This window comes from Stenella coeruleoalba (assembly GCF_951394435.1).
Source record: "Stenella coeruleoalba genome assembly, chromosome: 14".
Taxonomy (NCBI): domain Eukaryota; kingdom Metazoa; phylum Chordata; class Mammalia; order Artiodactyla; family Delphinidae; genus Stenella; species Stenella coeruleoalba.
The window spans coordinates 83,326,814-83,343,326 of NC_137160.1; the positions used below are offsets into that span (position 1 = coordinate 83,326,814).

Consider the following 16,513-nt stretch of genomic DNA (forward strand, 5'->3'; position numbering starts at 1 on the left):
TGATGAAATAAAATTTATATTTTAAGGCAGGACAAGAAAATGTAAACATAAAATTCTCTCTCTGTACATTTGGGCCTCCTCCCTCCCTCTCTCATGTGCAATGTACATTTGCATTATACATTAACCAGACCTCCTCAAAGGTGGGAATGCCTGCTTGACCACGAAGGTCAACTTTTTTTTCCCTTTCTTCTGAGGTTAGCAATGTAACCGCTTAAAAGATGAGCACTCTTTCCAAACTCTGTAGGGAGTCATGGTGACTTAATTGCTTGCTTACCTGGACTCTGTATCTTTGGTGAAGTTTATGTAAAATGTCTGTATGTCATTTTGATGTATGATCCTTTGTCTCAAAAAGGCTTATGACTGTGTCTTTGACTTCTAATAGGCAGAGCTTCTGAGAGTCTGTCTCTTGGGTTATAATCCTCAATTTGACTTAAGTAAAATTATCTTTTGGGACTTCCTTGGTGGTCCAGTGGTAAAGAATCCACCTTCCAATGCAGGGGACGTGGGTTCGATTCCTGGTCGGGGAACTGAGCCCGCGCGCCACAGTTATTGAGCTCGCGCGCCTCAACGAGAGAGCCCGCGTGCCGGAAACTACAGAGCTCACGCGCTCTGGAGCCGGAGCACCACAACTAGAGAGAGAAAACCCGCACACCACAACTAGAGAGAAGCCTGTGCACTGCAACAAAAGCTCCCGCATGCCTCAGCGAAGATCCCATGTGCCACAACTAAGACCCGATGCAGCCAAAAAAGTAAAAAATAAATAAATTAGGGACTTCCTTGGTGGCGCAGTGGTTAAGAATCCGCCTGCCAATGCAGGAGACACGGGTTTGAGCCCTGGTCGGGGAAGATCCCATATGCCGCGGAGCAACTAAGCCACAACTACTGAGCCTGCACTCTAGAGCCCATGAGCCACAACTACTGAGCCCGCGAGCCACAACTACTGAAGCCTGCGTGCCTAGAGCCCGTGCTCCGCAACAAGAGAAGCCACCGAAATGAGAAGCCCACGCACTGCGACGAAGAGTAGCCTCTGCTCACCGCAACTAGAGAAAGCCCGCGCACAGCAACGAAGACCCAACACAGCCATAAAAAAAAAAAAAAAAAAAAAAAATCCCGCAGCTGCAACCAAGACCCGATGCAGCCAAAAATAAATAAATAAATAAATACTAACAAAAAATCAATCTATGTAATCCACCATATTAACAGGCTGCAGAATCCACAAAAAAACTACTAGAGCTAATAAATGAGCTCAAGATTGCAGCATACAAGATCAATATAAAATATCAATTGCATTTCTTTTTCTTTTTGGCCACACTTTACAGCATGTGGGATCTCAGTTTCCCAACCAGGGATCAAACCTGCGTCCCCTGCAGTGGAAGTGCAGAGTCTTAACCACTGGACTGCCAGGGAAGTCCCTGCAGAGCAGAAATTGAGACACAGACGTAGAGAACAAACGTATGGACACCACGGGGGGAAAGCGGTGTGGGGGTGGGGGTGGTGTGATGAATTGGGCGATTGGGATTGACATGGATACACTGATGTGTATAAAATGGATGACTAATAAGAACCTGCTGTATAAAAAAATAAGAAGAAGAAGAAAAAAATAAATAAAATGAAAAATAGAATTATCATATGATCCAGCAATACCACTTTGGGGTACATATCCAAAAGAATTGAAAGCAGGGTGTCAAAGAGATATTTGCACACTCATGTTCATAGTAGCATTATTCACAATAGCCAAAAGGTGGAAGTTACCCAAATGTCCGTCCACAGATGAATGGATTAAAAAAATGTGGTGTATACATACAATGGAATATTAATCAGCCTTAAAAAGGAAGGAAATTCTGACGCATGCCACAACATCGATGAACCTTGAGAACATTATGCTAAGTGAAATTAAGCCAGTCACCAAAAGATAAATACTATATGATTTCATTTATATGAGATATCTAGTGTACAAACTCATAGAAACAGAAAGTAGAATGGTGGTTGCCGGGGCTGGGGGGAGGGGGGAATGGAGGGTTGTTGTTTAGCGGGTATAGAGTATCAGTTCTGTAGGGTGAAAAGGTTTGGAGTTTGGTTGCACAACAATATGAATGTACTTAACACTACTGAACTGTACACTTAAAAATGGTTAAGGTTGTAAAATAAATTTTATCTTATGTGTACTTTACCAGTTTTCTTTCTTTTAACATGTGAGGAAACTCTATGGGGTGATGAAAATGTGCTACATCTTGATCTTGGTGAAGGTCACATGAGTACATACATAGGTGAAATATTGCGGAACTGTATGCTTAACACTGTGTATTTCCTTTAGGTAAATTATACCTCAGTAAAGTGCTGGTAAGGAGATAAGGAATGAAGCACTGACAGATGCTACAATGTGGATGAATCTTGAAAACATTTTACTGAGTGAAAGAAGCCAGCCACAAAGGCCACCTATTGTATGATTCCATTTATATGAAATGTGCACAACAGCATATCCATAGAGATAGAAAGTAGATTAGTGGTTGTCTAGAGCTGGGGGAGGGGGAGGGGGAGTACGTGCTAATGCAGACAGGGCTTCTTTTTGGGGTGATGAAAATGTTCTAAAATTAGATTGTGGTGATGGTTGCACAACTCTGTGAATAGACTAAAAACCACCGAACATCATTGTTGGAATGTAGCCTTCGCAGAGCAATGCTTATCAGAAAGAATTTAACGTTGCTGCATTTATTTTTTACCATCAGGATCCCCAGCCACCACTGCTGGTATGAATCTCTTCTGCACCACTGTCCTTTTCAAAAGTTCCTTCTGCCTTGAAATTTCTCTAGAAATTGATCCTCTAAGGCACCATATCTTCCTTCCTTCTTTGTTACACAGTGAAACCTGGTAAATCGCACTTTAAAAAAGTCAAAGTGTCTTCCATTGAGTAACTAGGATTTTGATATAAAAAAAAAGATTCTTTTGTTCATTCATTTGACAACTTATTTACTGAGCACCTACTATGTGCCAGGACTGTAAAGTAGTAGCCAACAGGACTGTGGAGTTAAATAGTTTTGACTTGAACCTCACAATTGTTACTTCCTGGTACATAAATTTGATCAAATTCTCTAATCTCCAAATCCCCATTTTCTACAGTCAACTTGGAAAAATAAAAGTATTCCCCAAAACTGGTGTGAGGATTAGACGAGATAATTTGTGAAAAGTGCCTCATCCAGTGTCCAGCACATCATAAGCATCAATGGACACTGGTTGTTATTATCAAGTGTTAATGATCTTAACTCTTAGATCCCTCATAGAATTGGACAATCTGTTGGTAATCATGACCCTTCTCTCTCCGTTGGGAAATTATGAAAACAATTCTGAATTACAGCTGTTAAAAAACAAAATTCGGGACTTCCCTGGTGGTCCAGTGGGTAAGACTCCATGCTCCCAGTGCCGGGGGCCTGGATTCGATCCCTGGTCGGGGAACTAGATCCCGCATGCATGCCGCAAGTAAGAAGTCTGCATGCCGCAACTAAAGATCCCACATGCCACAATGAAGATCCCGTGAGCCACAACTAAGACCTGGAGCAGACTAAATTACAAAAAATAATAAATAAATATTTTAAATTTATTTATTTTAGTTTTGTCTGCACTGGGTCTTTGTTGCTGCGCGTGGGCTTTCTCTAGTTGCGGCGAGCGGGGCTGCTCTTCCTTGCGGTGCTCAGGCTTCTCATTGCGGTGGCTCCTCTTGTTAAGGAGCATGGGCTCTAGGCGCGCGGGCTCAGTAGTTGTGGCTTGTGGGCTCTAGAGTGCAGGCTCAGTAGTTGTGGCGCATGGGTTTAGGTGGTTTGCGGCATGTGGGATCTCCCCAGAACAGGGCTCAAACCCGTGTCCCCTGCATTGGCAGGCAGATTCTTAACCACTGCACTAGGGAAGCCCCTAAATAAATATAAAAAAAAAAAATTCAACTGAGTATATTTGAAGACCTCCTTGGCTTTATTTGACGATTCATGAATTGGGCAGCATCTCATCTAGCAAGTAGAAAAGAGCTTCAGAGGAGCTGTACAAATGGAAGGTTTTTAAAGGCAGAAAAGGGGGATAAGACAAGGAAGTCATAAACAAAAAAAGGATTATTTCAGGTAAGGTCGCCTTCCCTTGGGGGTAAAGGTGGGGAGTCCATCAAGCAGATTACCTCACTAGGGATGATCAGGAAATTCCAGATTGATTGGTTTAAAATTCCACCCCTGGGAGAGGCTGAAATTGAAGTTATATATTAAGGGCTTAGCACAAGTGATTCCATTTGGGGCCGGTTTCTTTTTTCACCCAGCAGAGGTTCTTAAAGTGTGTTTCCGAGACCAGCAGCATAAGCATCACCTGGAAACTTTTCAGAAATGCAAATTCTTAACCCACTGAATCAGAAACTTTAGGGGTGGGCCCCAGCAATCTGTTTTTTTTTTTTTTTTTGCGGTACGCGGGCCTCTCACTGCTGTGGCCTCTCCCGTTGCGGAGCACAGGCTCCGGACGCGCAGGCTCAACGGCCATGGCTCACGGGCCCAGCCGCTCCGCGGCATGTGGGATCTTCCCGGACCAGGGCACGAACCCGTGTCCCCTGCATCGGCAGGCGGACTCTCAACCACTGCACCACCAGGGAAGCCCCAATCTGTGTTTTAACAAGCCCTCTAGGTAATTCTGATGCACATGCACCCTGAAATTTGAAAAAGTATGAGTGCTACCACAGTGTTCAAGGTGGATTCTAGACCAGACCACAACTGTTCAAATCTTGATTGGCTCTGTCACTTGCAAGCTGTGTGATCTTAGGCAAGGAAATTACTTCTCTGGGGCTCAGTCTTCCCAGCTGTCAAATGGGGGTAAGGATAGAAGCCACTTTATAAGATTGTCGTGAAATGCTTTAGAACAGCGTCTGGCACACGGTAAGTGCTCAATACATGTTGGCTATTATTATTACTATGCCTATTATAAACTACTTTATCTCCAGAATATGAAGTATGAGAAACTCCCCAAGTTCATATGATTATTTGGGTACAAGATATGAAAAGCTGGATCAGTAACACACATAGAATATGTCTACAACAAAGCTTTTTAAAAAGTCCAAGTGGGGCTTCCCTGCTGGCACAGTGGTTGAGAGTCCGCCTACCGATGCAGGGGACACGGGTTCGAGCCCCGGTCCGGGAAGATCCCACATGCCGCGGAGCGGCTGGGCCCGTGAGCCATGGCCGTTGAGCCTGCGCGTCCGGAGCCTGTGCTCCGCAACGGGAGAGGCCACAGCAGTGAGAGGCCCGCGTACCACAAAAAAAAAAAAAAAAAAAAAAAAAAAGAGCATAAAGTAAGGTATCGCCCAACTCACTGTTAAGCAAAGGAAAACATGACGTGGGAAACAAAAGTAGTGGGTGGGTCATGCTTCATAAAAATGGAACCATAAGTGTTTGGGGGTTAATTCCACCCATAGGAAAGTTCCATTAGCAAATATCTGGTGGTCCTATTTTGGTACATCAAGCAGAGTAGGTCTCATGCTCTTCTGAATACTGGTGGCACCATTAATTTCCTGAGTGGTACATTCAGTATGTCTTTCTTCCTGTTCTCTTTTGGCTTAAATGCCTGCAATCCTGGATCAGTGACTTCAGCTCTAGGAGCTGAAAGTCTTTAGAAAAGAATTTGGTTGCAGGAAGGGTGGTGCCCAGAGCACTTGTTTTCAGTCGGTGTTTGCATAACAGCACACTTTTTTTTTTTTAAACTTAGGTGAAATGTTTATTCGGGGTGATGAGTGGGAGGGTGGGGTGTGTGTGTGGGGAGGTGGTGTAGGTGGGTGGGGGAAGCATTAAAGGAGACTACGGCCAAGGGACTAATGTCCTCCACCCTACTCTCCAGGCCAGCTCTGTTCCACCCAGGAAGGTAACAATACACTCTGCAATGAGCTGTTGAGAGAGTGAAGTGAGCTTAGCCCAGTGTCTGGCAGGTGATGCTAAATGTTTGTTTGTTTTTTTAAATGTTTGTTTTAAGATGGTATTAGTGTGGTGGTGATCAGTTTGAAAGGTACAGAAATATCAAATCATAATATTGTGCACCAGGAGCTAACATAGTGTTGTAGGTCAGTTATACTTCAAAACAAACAAACAAACAAACACATAGAAAAAGAAATCAGATTTGTGGTTCCCAGAGGTGAGGCCTGGGGGTGGGGGAATTGGACGGAAGCAGTCAAAAGGTACTTATTTCCAGTTATAAATTAGTACTAGGGATGTAATGTATGATATGATTAATATCTTTTTAACACTGCTGTATGGGAAAAAAATTTTTTTTCTATTTCTTTTATTTTGTATCCTTACGAGATGACAGAGGCTCACTAAACTTACTGTGGTAATCATATCATGATGTATGTAAGCCACCTTAAACTTATATAGTGCTGTATGTCAATAAAACCGGAAAAAGGAAAAAAAGATTGTATTAATATGAAACTTCTATAGAAATCTGTAGTAGGGTTGCTCACGTTGCCCTTCAGATCTTCTGCTTGGTTTATAAAGTATTTTGTTATATAAGTAATTTTGTATATAATTAAACTTTAATTATATAGATGTGGCAGCCGTGGAGATGCCTGTCAGATGACCCTTCAAGAGGCCACCAAGCATATTAAAAGATGTCTGCAGCACCTTCAGACTCTGCAGCAGCATTCGTGCTGTGGATGCACTTTTCCCAGAAGCCTTCCGTTGGTAAGCCAGCAGAGCAGAGATACTGGGACCACAATATTTCTTTTTTAAATTTAATTAATTAATTAATTTTTTAATATGTTTATTTATTTTTGGCTGCACTGGGTCTTCGTTGTTGAGCGCGGGCTTTCTCTAGTTGCCGTGAGGGGGGCTACTCTTAGTTGCGGTGCGTGGGCTTCAAACAGTGGCGTCTCTTGTTGCGGAGCACGGGCTCTAGGCGCCCAGGCTTCAGTAGTTGTGGCACACGGGCTCAGTAATTGTGACTCGCGGGCTCTAGAGCGCAGGCTCCGTAGTTGTGGTGCACGGGCTTAGTTGCTCTGCGGCATGTGGGATCTTCCTGGACCAGGGATCGAACCAGTGTTCCCTGCATTGGCAGGTGGATTCTTAACCACTGCGCCACCAGGGAAGTGCTAAATATGAATTTTTTTTTTTTTTTTTTTTTTTTTGTGGTACGCGGGCCTCTCACTGCCGTGGCCTCTCCCGTCGCGGAGCACAGGCTCCGGACGCGCAGGCTCAGCGGCCATGGCTCACGGGCCCAGCCGCTCCGCGGCACGTGGGATCTTCCCAGACCGGTGCACGAACCCGCGTCCCCTGCATCGGCAGGCGGACTCCCAACAGCTGCGCCACCAGGGAAGCCCAATATGAAATTTTAAACTATAGATATTGCTCACTTTTTTACTCAATACATTTTATTAATATATTTCAAGAGAACGTACTTTAAAGAAAGCTATAGATATTCAGAACCTATGCTTCACCTACATAATAAAGATTTGATAAAAACTAGGTAGCAGTAATACATCCTTAGTAGCTGGTCATTGGCTTACCTTCTAAGAATAGGACTGGAATCAAAATGAGATCAGCTGTTCGCAGAAATGACCCACTTGTAAGAATTAATCAGAAAATGAGTGGCTGAAGAAATCACGAGACTCATCATGAAAAGCACAACTGTCTCAAGACATTTCAAGTTGTACCACAAGTCGTAATCTACCCGAATATTTTGACCTAACAAAAAAGAAACACAGCATAATCTGAATGCATACATCTACCCGTTCTACACAGATTTACTGACCACACGGTTCTCCCCTCTCCCTCCCACGCTTAGGTTTTAAATCTGGGCTTCTTAACCGTGACTCTAAAGGTCAGGGGTCCTCAAAGAGTCATTTTGAGGTTCATTCAGCGGTTCTGAATTCACTGATTCCCTGCGGGGCCCAGGAAACGGCACTTAAACCAGCTTCCACGCGATTCTTAAGTAACCTCTCCAAACTGTGAAGAACTGTTTTGCTTGTGTGGAAAGCGAACGTGTTAAATTTACGGGTTAAAAAACTCTGGCAAAACATACGTACAAAGTTTCCTTGTGAACCGGCATACGCATTTTCTGAGTAAATAAACCCCACAATATTAATCAAATTCTCAAAGCGAGCCTAAGAACCAAAACTCCCATCGCGCTGAAACACCTCCTTGCTACGGAGAGAAATCCAGCGGCTCCCAGACAACTAGCTGCACATTCGATCGTCTTTCAACTTTTGTTCAATTTAGCAGTTTCTGTCTTCGTGAAAAATTTTACAGAAACAGAAAGTTCATTCTCTTCGGAGACGATATGCAGTCGATGCTCAAGGCATGTGATTAGATTTGTTAAAATAAAAGCAAAAACGGAAACAGGGCCCGTGACGAATCTGCTACTTCCGATGTAAAGGTCCTGTCAGTCAAGGAGGAAGAATCTTCCGTCGCTTCGAGCTCGGCACCTGGCCCCGTGGGAAAGGAAGCCCGATCCTTGCTGAGGTGAGCGGGAGCGGTTTGGTGGGAGTAGGGCCCACCCTGGCGAGAAGGACGAGGGAATTCGGCCTGGACGGTATGTCGGCGCGTGCGTGGGCCGCCATGTTGAAAGCGGGCAAAGGGGGACCTTTTGGGGTTGCCGGGAGCGGGGGCGACAGCTGGGTTGGTAGGATGGCCCCTTCCGTCCTGTGCCCCCTCAGATGGTGACGGGCTGGGGAAGGCAGCCCTGAGGGCCGGCGGCCGAGACGGAGGCGCTGCGGGGCGGGGGGGCGGATCGGAAGTATAGACTTTTTCACGGAGACTTCCGCGTTAGCGTCCACGGCCTCACTGCGCGTGCTCGGACGGCTCTGGGCGCCAGCCTTCAGTTTGCTTCCCACCTGGTGGGAAGCGCCGGTTGTTCCGTTCTGCAGGCTCAGCCTGGGGACGAGTGCTTTGTTTGTTTGCTTAAGAATAGCTTTTTTTTTTTTTTTTTTTTTTTTGTGGTACGCGGGCCTCTCACTGCTGTGGCCTCTCCCGTTGCGGAGCACAGGCTCCGGACGCGCAGGCTCAGCGGCCATGGCTCACGAGCCCAGCCGCTCTGCGGCATGTGGGAGCTTCCCGGACGGGGGCACAAACCCGCATCCCCTGCATCGGCAGGCGGACTCCCAGCCACTGCGCCACCAGGGAAGCCCAAGAATAGCTTTTATTTGTATAATAATTTATAATTAGAAAGCGCTTTCAAAGACACTACCTTCTCTCACCTTCACAAAAAAACACGGTGAAGAGGCACTTAGCAGCATTTAACAGGTGATTTAAATTTTGCCGAAGCTAACACTAGGTCTCACACCTGGGTGTTCTGACTCCCAATCCAGTGCTTTTTCAATTTCCACACTTCTGTCTTTAATAGTTCATTTCCCCACTCACCTCCACCCCCGACGATTCATCTCTCACATCCCATCTCCGTTTATGAAGTAATGACGAGAATCTAAACATCCAGAGAGATGGTGGTAGAAAATCTCAATGCAATGTTGCAACGGAGGAAATACACCTAGAAAGATTAACGAGAAGCTGTGAAGCCCGCTCTTCTCTTGGTATTGAGTATTGATAGGAGCATGCAGGTGAGGGAGAAAACCGGAAACTCATCTTCTATCCCTTTGTAATTTTTTTCCGGAGTTTAATTTGAGGAACTCTTAAAGCTTTGAACAGGAGCTCTGACTGTGTACAGCAATGTCAGCTTTATTTGGTGGTTCTTTGTGACCTTTTCCTGTGGAATGGGGACGGGTTCCTTTCCCACTTGCATGCGAGGGGGCTGTCAGCCTCAGATACCCAGACGTGGCCTGCTTTGTCCTATCCCCATCTCAAGCTTTATATTTTATGACAGCTATCTAAGGAAAGAGTTAAGAGCTCAAGCTCTGGAGTCAATAAAAGCCCTTGGTTCTAACTCCCCCTCTGGGCTACTTCTGTGATTTGGGACAAGAGACAATCTTTTTGCATCTCACCTTTGGCATCTGAAATGGCAATAATAGAAGTGGGTGTGTCCCGGTGTTGTTGAGAGGTGAGGGGAGTTAAGTGCTTAGCACAGTGCCTGGCACCTCCTAAGTGTTCAATACAGGTTAACTATATGATGGTCTCTTTTTTGTTTGTTTGTTTTTCCTGGAACCTTGCGATAGTACGATTAGAATCTTAAGAATTTTAGGTCCATTTAGAGAATACCAGAGCAGAGATCCAAACAACACAGTGATCTCTCTCTCTTTTTTTACCCCATGTGGAGAAATTACAGCCATAATAGACAAAAGACACAAAGTGAGTTAGAGGCAGAGCCCAGACCAGACCAAAAGCGTCTCACTCTTCTCCTGCTCCTTCCCTTGTTCTAGTTGTTTATCATCCTTTTACTGATAAGGATACCAGAGAGGTGTCTTCTCCAAAGTTGCTTGTTAATGATGAGACGCATATATGTCCTCCTTTTACAATTTGGTGGCAGATGGTGTAATGTCCTGCCTCTCAATTTTCTTTCTTTCTTTTTTAAAATAATTAATTAATTTTTTGGCTGCGTTGGGTCTTCGTTGCTGCTCGTGGGCTTTCTCTAGTTGGGCGAGCGGGGGCTGCTCTTCATTGCTGCGGTGCACGGGCTTCTCATTGCGGTGGCTTCTCTTGTTGCGGAGCACGGGCTCTAGGCACATGGGCTTCAGTAGTTGTGGCTCGTGGGCTCTAGAGCTCAGGCTCCGTAGTTGTGGCGCACGGGCTTAGTTGCTCTGCAGCATGTGGGATCTTCCTGGACCAGGGATCAAACCCGTGTCCCCTGCATTGGCAGGCGGATTCGTAACCACTGTGCCACCAGGGAAGTCCCTGCCTTTCAGTTTTCAATGAAGTGGTCCTTTTTGTCTGATTTGGACCAAAATAAGTTCAGTGAATTTTGTTTGGAGTTGGTTCAGTTCCCCAGCATTTATCAGGAAGTGTCCTAGGATCTGGAGACACTGGGTTGAAGAGTGTTTATTGTGAAGAGTGTTTATTGTGTGTTGGGCAAAACGTGATCAGTATGACAGAAGAGGTACCATGAGCTGTGGGACCAACGGATTTGCTTCATGGGGAAGAGGCTGGAAGCTGGACTTGAAGGACCAGTAGAATTTCCACAAGTGGAGATGTGGGAGGTGGAAAGGAAGGGAATAGTCCCAGCAGAGGAAATTGCACCAGGAAAGACACAGAGCTAGGGGATTAGGGCACGTTCAAGGAATGAGGAGCAGTCCTGGGGAGAATAGGTTCTGCAATGGAATATGAGGAGAGGCTAAGTGAGAGTCAGAATTCTTGAGTTCATTGACTTCGGGTTTTATTCTGTAGGTGTTTTACTTTTTTTACTGGGAAAAGAAATTCCACTGTGATCACTCCCCCTACATAACCCATAAACTGAAGAGCAAAACCAAAAAAGATCCTTGAGGAAAATTTGAGAGACGGGGGGAAAACTATAGATACCATTTTAATAAATATCATGGAAAGATGCTGTTAGGAATAAAGATCACCAGATATATTTGACAGAGCCCTGGTTTTTAAGGAACATATTTCAGCCTTGGCTCTAAAGCTTTACAGAGGTAGTCACATGATTACCAGCAGGGTCTGAAATGTTGGCAAGCACCGAATTATTCCAGCAAATTCACATGAATCAATTATCATGTGTCAGACTTAAACTTACCCACCCTCTTTCAAACAAACATAGATCTTCTATCGGAATGAATGACAGTTGCAGTGTGCTTGCTGAACTAAAATTACCATTGCAATCAGTTCTCAAGCTCCAAAGCATAAATGGATTATGAGCTAGGGAAGTGGGAAGAAATCCCATCTTCCTTTTTTTTTATATAAAGTTTCTTTTTATTTATTTATATATATTTTTTGGCTGCATTGGGCCTTCGTTGCTGCACACATGCTTTCTCTAGTTGCAGCGAGTGGGGGCCACTCTTCGTTGCAGTGCGTGGGCCTCTCATTGCAGTGGCGTCTCTTGTTGTGGAGCACGGGCTCTAGGCACGCAGGCTTCAGTAGTTGCAGCACGCGGGCTCAGTAGTTGCAGCACGCAGGCCCTAGAGTGCGTGGGCTCAGTGTTATGGCATGCGGGCTTGGCCGCCCCGTAGTATGTGGGATCTTCCTGGACCAGGCATCGAACCTGTGTCCCCTGCATTGGCAGGTGGATTCCTAACCACTGTGCCACCAGGGAAGTCCCCCATCTTCCTTTTGAACTAAAGAGCCTGCGGCTGGGTCACTGTCATTTTGGCTTTGCTCCCTGTTTACTGACAGATGCAAAAGGCTGCATTCAGAGCACCATTTTCCCATGCAGTTTTGTTTTTTTAAAAAGTCCTTATCAGAATAATCTGGGAGGGACTCCCCTGGTGGTCCAGCGGGTAAGACACCGCACTCCCAATGCAGGGGGCCCGGGTTCAATCCCTGGTTGGGGAACTAGATCCCACATGCCGCAACTAAGAAGTCCCGCATGCTGCAACTAAGGATCCTGCATAATGAAACGAAGATCCTGCGTGCCGTAACTAAAGATCCAGTGCAGCCTAAATAAATAAATAAATAAATATTTAAAAATTAAAAAAAAAAATCTGGGAGCGGGAATGTGGGGAGCACAGATGAAATAAGACAGGCCAGGTGTTGGTCATGGTTGGAGCCGGGTGAGAAATTCATGGAAGGTTATGCCATTGTCTACACTGGTATGTGTTTGAAACTCTTGGTAGTAAAGGGTTTTTAATTTTTATTAATGTTATTATTATCATTATATATGTATATATATTTGGCCGAGCCGTGTGGCTTGCGGGATCCTAGTTCCCCAACCAGGGATTGAACCCGGGGCCCGGCAGTGAAAGTGCCGAGTCCTAACCCCTGGACCGCCAGGGAACTCCCATAAAGAGTTTTTTAAGATGCCCTTTTCCACAGAAGTTCCCAGGCTGGTTTCCCTCTGACCATTTTAAAGTCTCTGAAAGGTGAGCCTGGGTTTTGATTCTGGATTTTGATCCGTGTTGCCACGTTATAACAGTTCGTGTGCGCCCTACCGTGGCTAAGCTGGATGATACACGTATGCAGCAAACTCAGGCACGTTGCCCTCTGCTCCTTCCGGGGAGGGTTGGTGGAGGAGTGCGTGCGAGCATTCTGGAGCCCCACTGCCTGGCTCTGATACTGTCTCCCCTGCCTTCTAGCTGGGAGGCCACAGCGTCTGAAAAACCCTCTTCCTTCCCTGTTGGAAGAAGGGGCGAAAAGCAGTATCTACTTCATGGGGTTGTTGGAAGGATTGAATGCGTAGCTCACAGTAGATGCTGCATAAACGCTTGCCGTGCTTCTCCTTAGAACATGAACGATTGGATGCCCATCGCCAGGGAGTATGACCCGCTTAAAGCTGGCAGCATTGATGGCACCGACGAGGACCCACATGATCGAGCTGTCTGGAGGGCGATGCTGGCACGATATGCCCCCAACAAAGGCGTCACAGGAGACCCCCTCCTCACCCTGTTTGTGGCGAGACTAAACCTGCAGACCAAAGAGGAGAAGTTAAAGGAAGTATTTTCCCGCTATGGGGACATCCGGCGGCTTCGGCTGGTGAGGGACTTGGTCACGGGCTTTTCGAAGGGCTACGCCTTCATCGAATACAAAGAGGAGCGTTCTCTGCTCAAAGCTTACCGGGACGCCGACGGCCTGGTTATTGACCAACACGAGATATTTGTGGACTATGAACTGGAAAGGACTCTCAAAGGGTGGATTCCTCGGCGACTTGGAGGAGGCCTGGGGGGGAAAAAGGAATCTGGGCAGCTGAGATTTGGGGGGCGGGATCGGCCTTTCCGAAAACCCATTAATCTGCCAGTTGTTAAAAGCGACCAGTTTCGAGAGGGAAAGAGGGAGAGAAGGGAGCGATCTCGATCCCGAGAAAGACACTGGGACTCCAGGACGAGGGATCGGGACCATGACAGGGGCCGGGAGAAGAGGTGGCAGGAAAAAGAATCAACTAGGGTGTGGCCAGAAGGTGACTGGGACAGAGAGAGGGACTTCAGAGATGACAGGGTCAAGGGGAGGGAGAAGAGGGACAGAAGTAAGTAGACTCCATCCCCTGCCAAACCCAAACGAAGGTACCCGACCAGTAAAAGCGCAGGGAGACCTGCACTGCTTGTATACAGAATCCAAGTCCAGTGGTTGAATAGAACTTACTGATGAAAACAAAAACAAAACAGAAGAAACTTACTAATGATAATGGGGTTGGGTACGTTTTCTTTCGACTCTGGAATGCAGGTTCAAGATGAACACGCTGATACTTTGAATTTTCTCTTCTTCATCTTATAGTTTTTGTTTTTGTTTTTTGGGGCTCATGGGCGGTTTGTGGGATCTTACTTCCCTGACCAGGGATTGAACCTGCACCCTCAGTAGTGAAAGTGCAGAGTCCTAACCATTGGACCACCAGGGAACTCCCTTCATCTTATAGTTGTAAGGACCCATTATTTGATAAGCTTGAGAAACAATTTTGCAGTCACCAGCATCTGTACAGAAAGACCTATGTAAGGAGCCACGACTCATTTAATTTGGCAGTACGGAATTTGCTTTTTCTCCCATCTATTGGAAATGGCCATTTTGAGGGCTTGGCAGAAAGAGGTGATGACTGAAAACCATTTGCATTGATCTGTGACTCCTGGGAACCCAAGTCTGGTCAGAATCTAAGTTGTGTGTTTTCCACCTTTATGTCCATAGTGCAGGGTTTGCTGCAGTGAAATAAAAATGGGTTAGAAAAATGAATCCAAGGAGAATGTCCAGACTTAGTACCAAAAGCCAGTCTTAGCAGTGATCTGGGTCAGCAACCAGCTTCTCTTGAACAAATATAACTCCATTCTCGAGCCAAATGCTGACTACCTTTTTTCCTTTTCTCTTTTTGGCGGGGTGGCTGGCATTTAAAATGAAAACCCAGAGTTGCAGGGCTTTGGGGCTGTGGTCTGTGGTAATCCTCCAGCCCTTGGAAAAGAGAAAGTTCAAAAGAAGTGAGAGTGAAATGAAAATGAAATCAATGAAAGGTTAGTAGCTGGTTCCGATGGACTGATTTGCCTTTTCTCTCTTGATCATCCAGCCTCTGGTTTGTTTGAAACTGGATATATTGACCTGAACTTCTGAGAGCTTTGAATAAGTACCATACTGTTCATGTGATTTTTCAAGAAAGTGACATTCAACCTTTTTCTTTTATCCATGGCTGTGTCTTTGAAAGTTCAGGTTCTTAAAATTCAGGATGTCTCATGTAAAGTAAATGTCTGATTTAGTAGCAAGACTCACACATTCATTACTAGGTTTTTGCATCAGGAGTATGAATCTCATCGTTACATAGGGGACCTACGATATCTTAAAAGTGCTATCAGCTGTTAGAACTGTTTTAGGAGAATATGCTCTTTCCTTTGTAAATTTCCAGTGCAGAATTTCACTCTTCTCCCAAATCTCAGAAGACCGCCTTGCAGGAACACCTTTATGATTTCACCCATGTTTCATTTACAACGTGTGTTATGAGCTAGAGTTGGTAGGTACATTAGGTAAACAAGCTGCTCCACATCAGGGAAGCTGAGTCATGAGACGGCTTCAGAAGAAACACACACAGGGGCAGCAGTGTTTACGTAGTGTTCACAGAGTCTAAGCTGGCGGCTATCAACCCTGAGTACCAGAATACCGATGGATGGAAAAAATAGGCACATTCAGTCTCCACCCCTGGACATTTGGGCTTAGTCTTACAATGGCCCTGGTAACTAAAAAAAAAAAAAAAAATTAGTAGAACTCCCCCCCCCCCCCCCGTCAGGGACTGTAGTTGTCAACATGGCAAAGGCGGATACCCTCCGACCGGCAATTCTGCTGCTAGTTCATTCTGCAGACTGATGCACGTGTGTGAGTGTGCAGCGCTGTTTTAGAAAGATTGGAAGCTACCTGTCCACCAGTGGGGCCTGGACAAACATGAACAAATTACACTCGATGGTCGACCAGGGTTCCTCAGTCTTGGCACTATTGACATTTGGGGCTGGAAAACTCTTTGGTATCGGGCGCCGTCCTATGCATTGTAGGATATTTAGCAGCGTCCCTGGGGCCTACTGGATGACAGTAGCACCCACCCAGTTGCGACAACCAAAAATGTCTCCAGTGAGTGCCAAATATCCCTGGGGGCCAAAATCACCCCTGGTTGAGACCCACTGTCTTTTATACTGGTGTGAAGTCATGTCCAGGGTATTCTAAGGAAAGAAAGGTATGGGATAGCATGTGTATAACACGCTGCCATTTATGTAGAAAGAGAACAGAAATATATCTGTATTTTTTTACATGATTGCATGTATATTTATAAATTACTTCAGGAAAGACACCCAGGAAACTACCAACACTGGTCACCCCAGGGGGAAGACAACCAAAGGTGACGCGGGGAGGGGGATTCCTCAGCACACATGCTTTTATACTCTCTGAGAATAAACTCTAATAGTTCTAATGGGCAGTCAGGTTGGAGAACCACTGCTCTAAACCAACATTATCGTGTCTGGTCATTTTTCTCAGCGATCTGGAAACGGAGTTCATGTAGATCCTATAAACCAACTTGATGG

At 45.6% G+C, this 16,513-nt stretch overlaps 1 protein-coding gene across 3 annotated transcripts; it reads left to right on the plus strand.

Moving 5' to 3' along the window:
- The first annotated feature begins 8,100 nt into the window (after nucleotides 1-8,100).
- On the plus strand, nucleotides 8,101-16,381 carry SNRNP35 (small nuclear ribonucleoprotein U11/U12 subunit 35). 3 transcript variants are annotated; one of them, XM_079942671.1, is made up of 2 exons: nucleotides 8,101-8,462; nucleotides 13,263-16,381. In XM_079942671.1, the coding sequence occupies exon 2, from the start codon at nucleotides 13,266-13,268 to the stop codon at nucleotides 14,004-14,006; it is 741 nt and encodes a 246-aa protein (XP_079798797.1). In that variant the 5' UTR covers nucleotides 8,101-8,462; nucleotides 13,263-13,265; the 3' UTR covers nucleotides 14,007-16,381. The 3 variants fall into 3 exon arrangements, with proteins under 3 accessions (XP_079798797.1, XP_079798798.1, XP_079798799.1); XM_079942672.1 differs by having other exon boundaries at nucleotides 8,385-8,462; nucleotides 13,115-16,381; XM_079942673.1 differs by lacking the exon at nucleotides 8,101-8,462 and adding an exon at nucleotides 8,477-8,532.
- The last annotated feature ends 132 nt before the right edge of the window (nucleotides 16,382-16,513 follow it).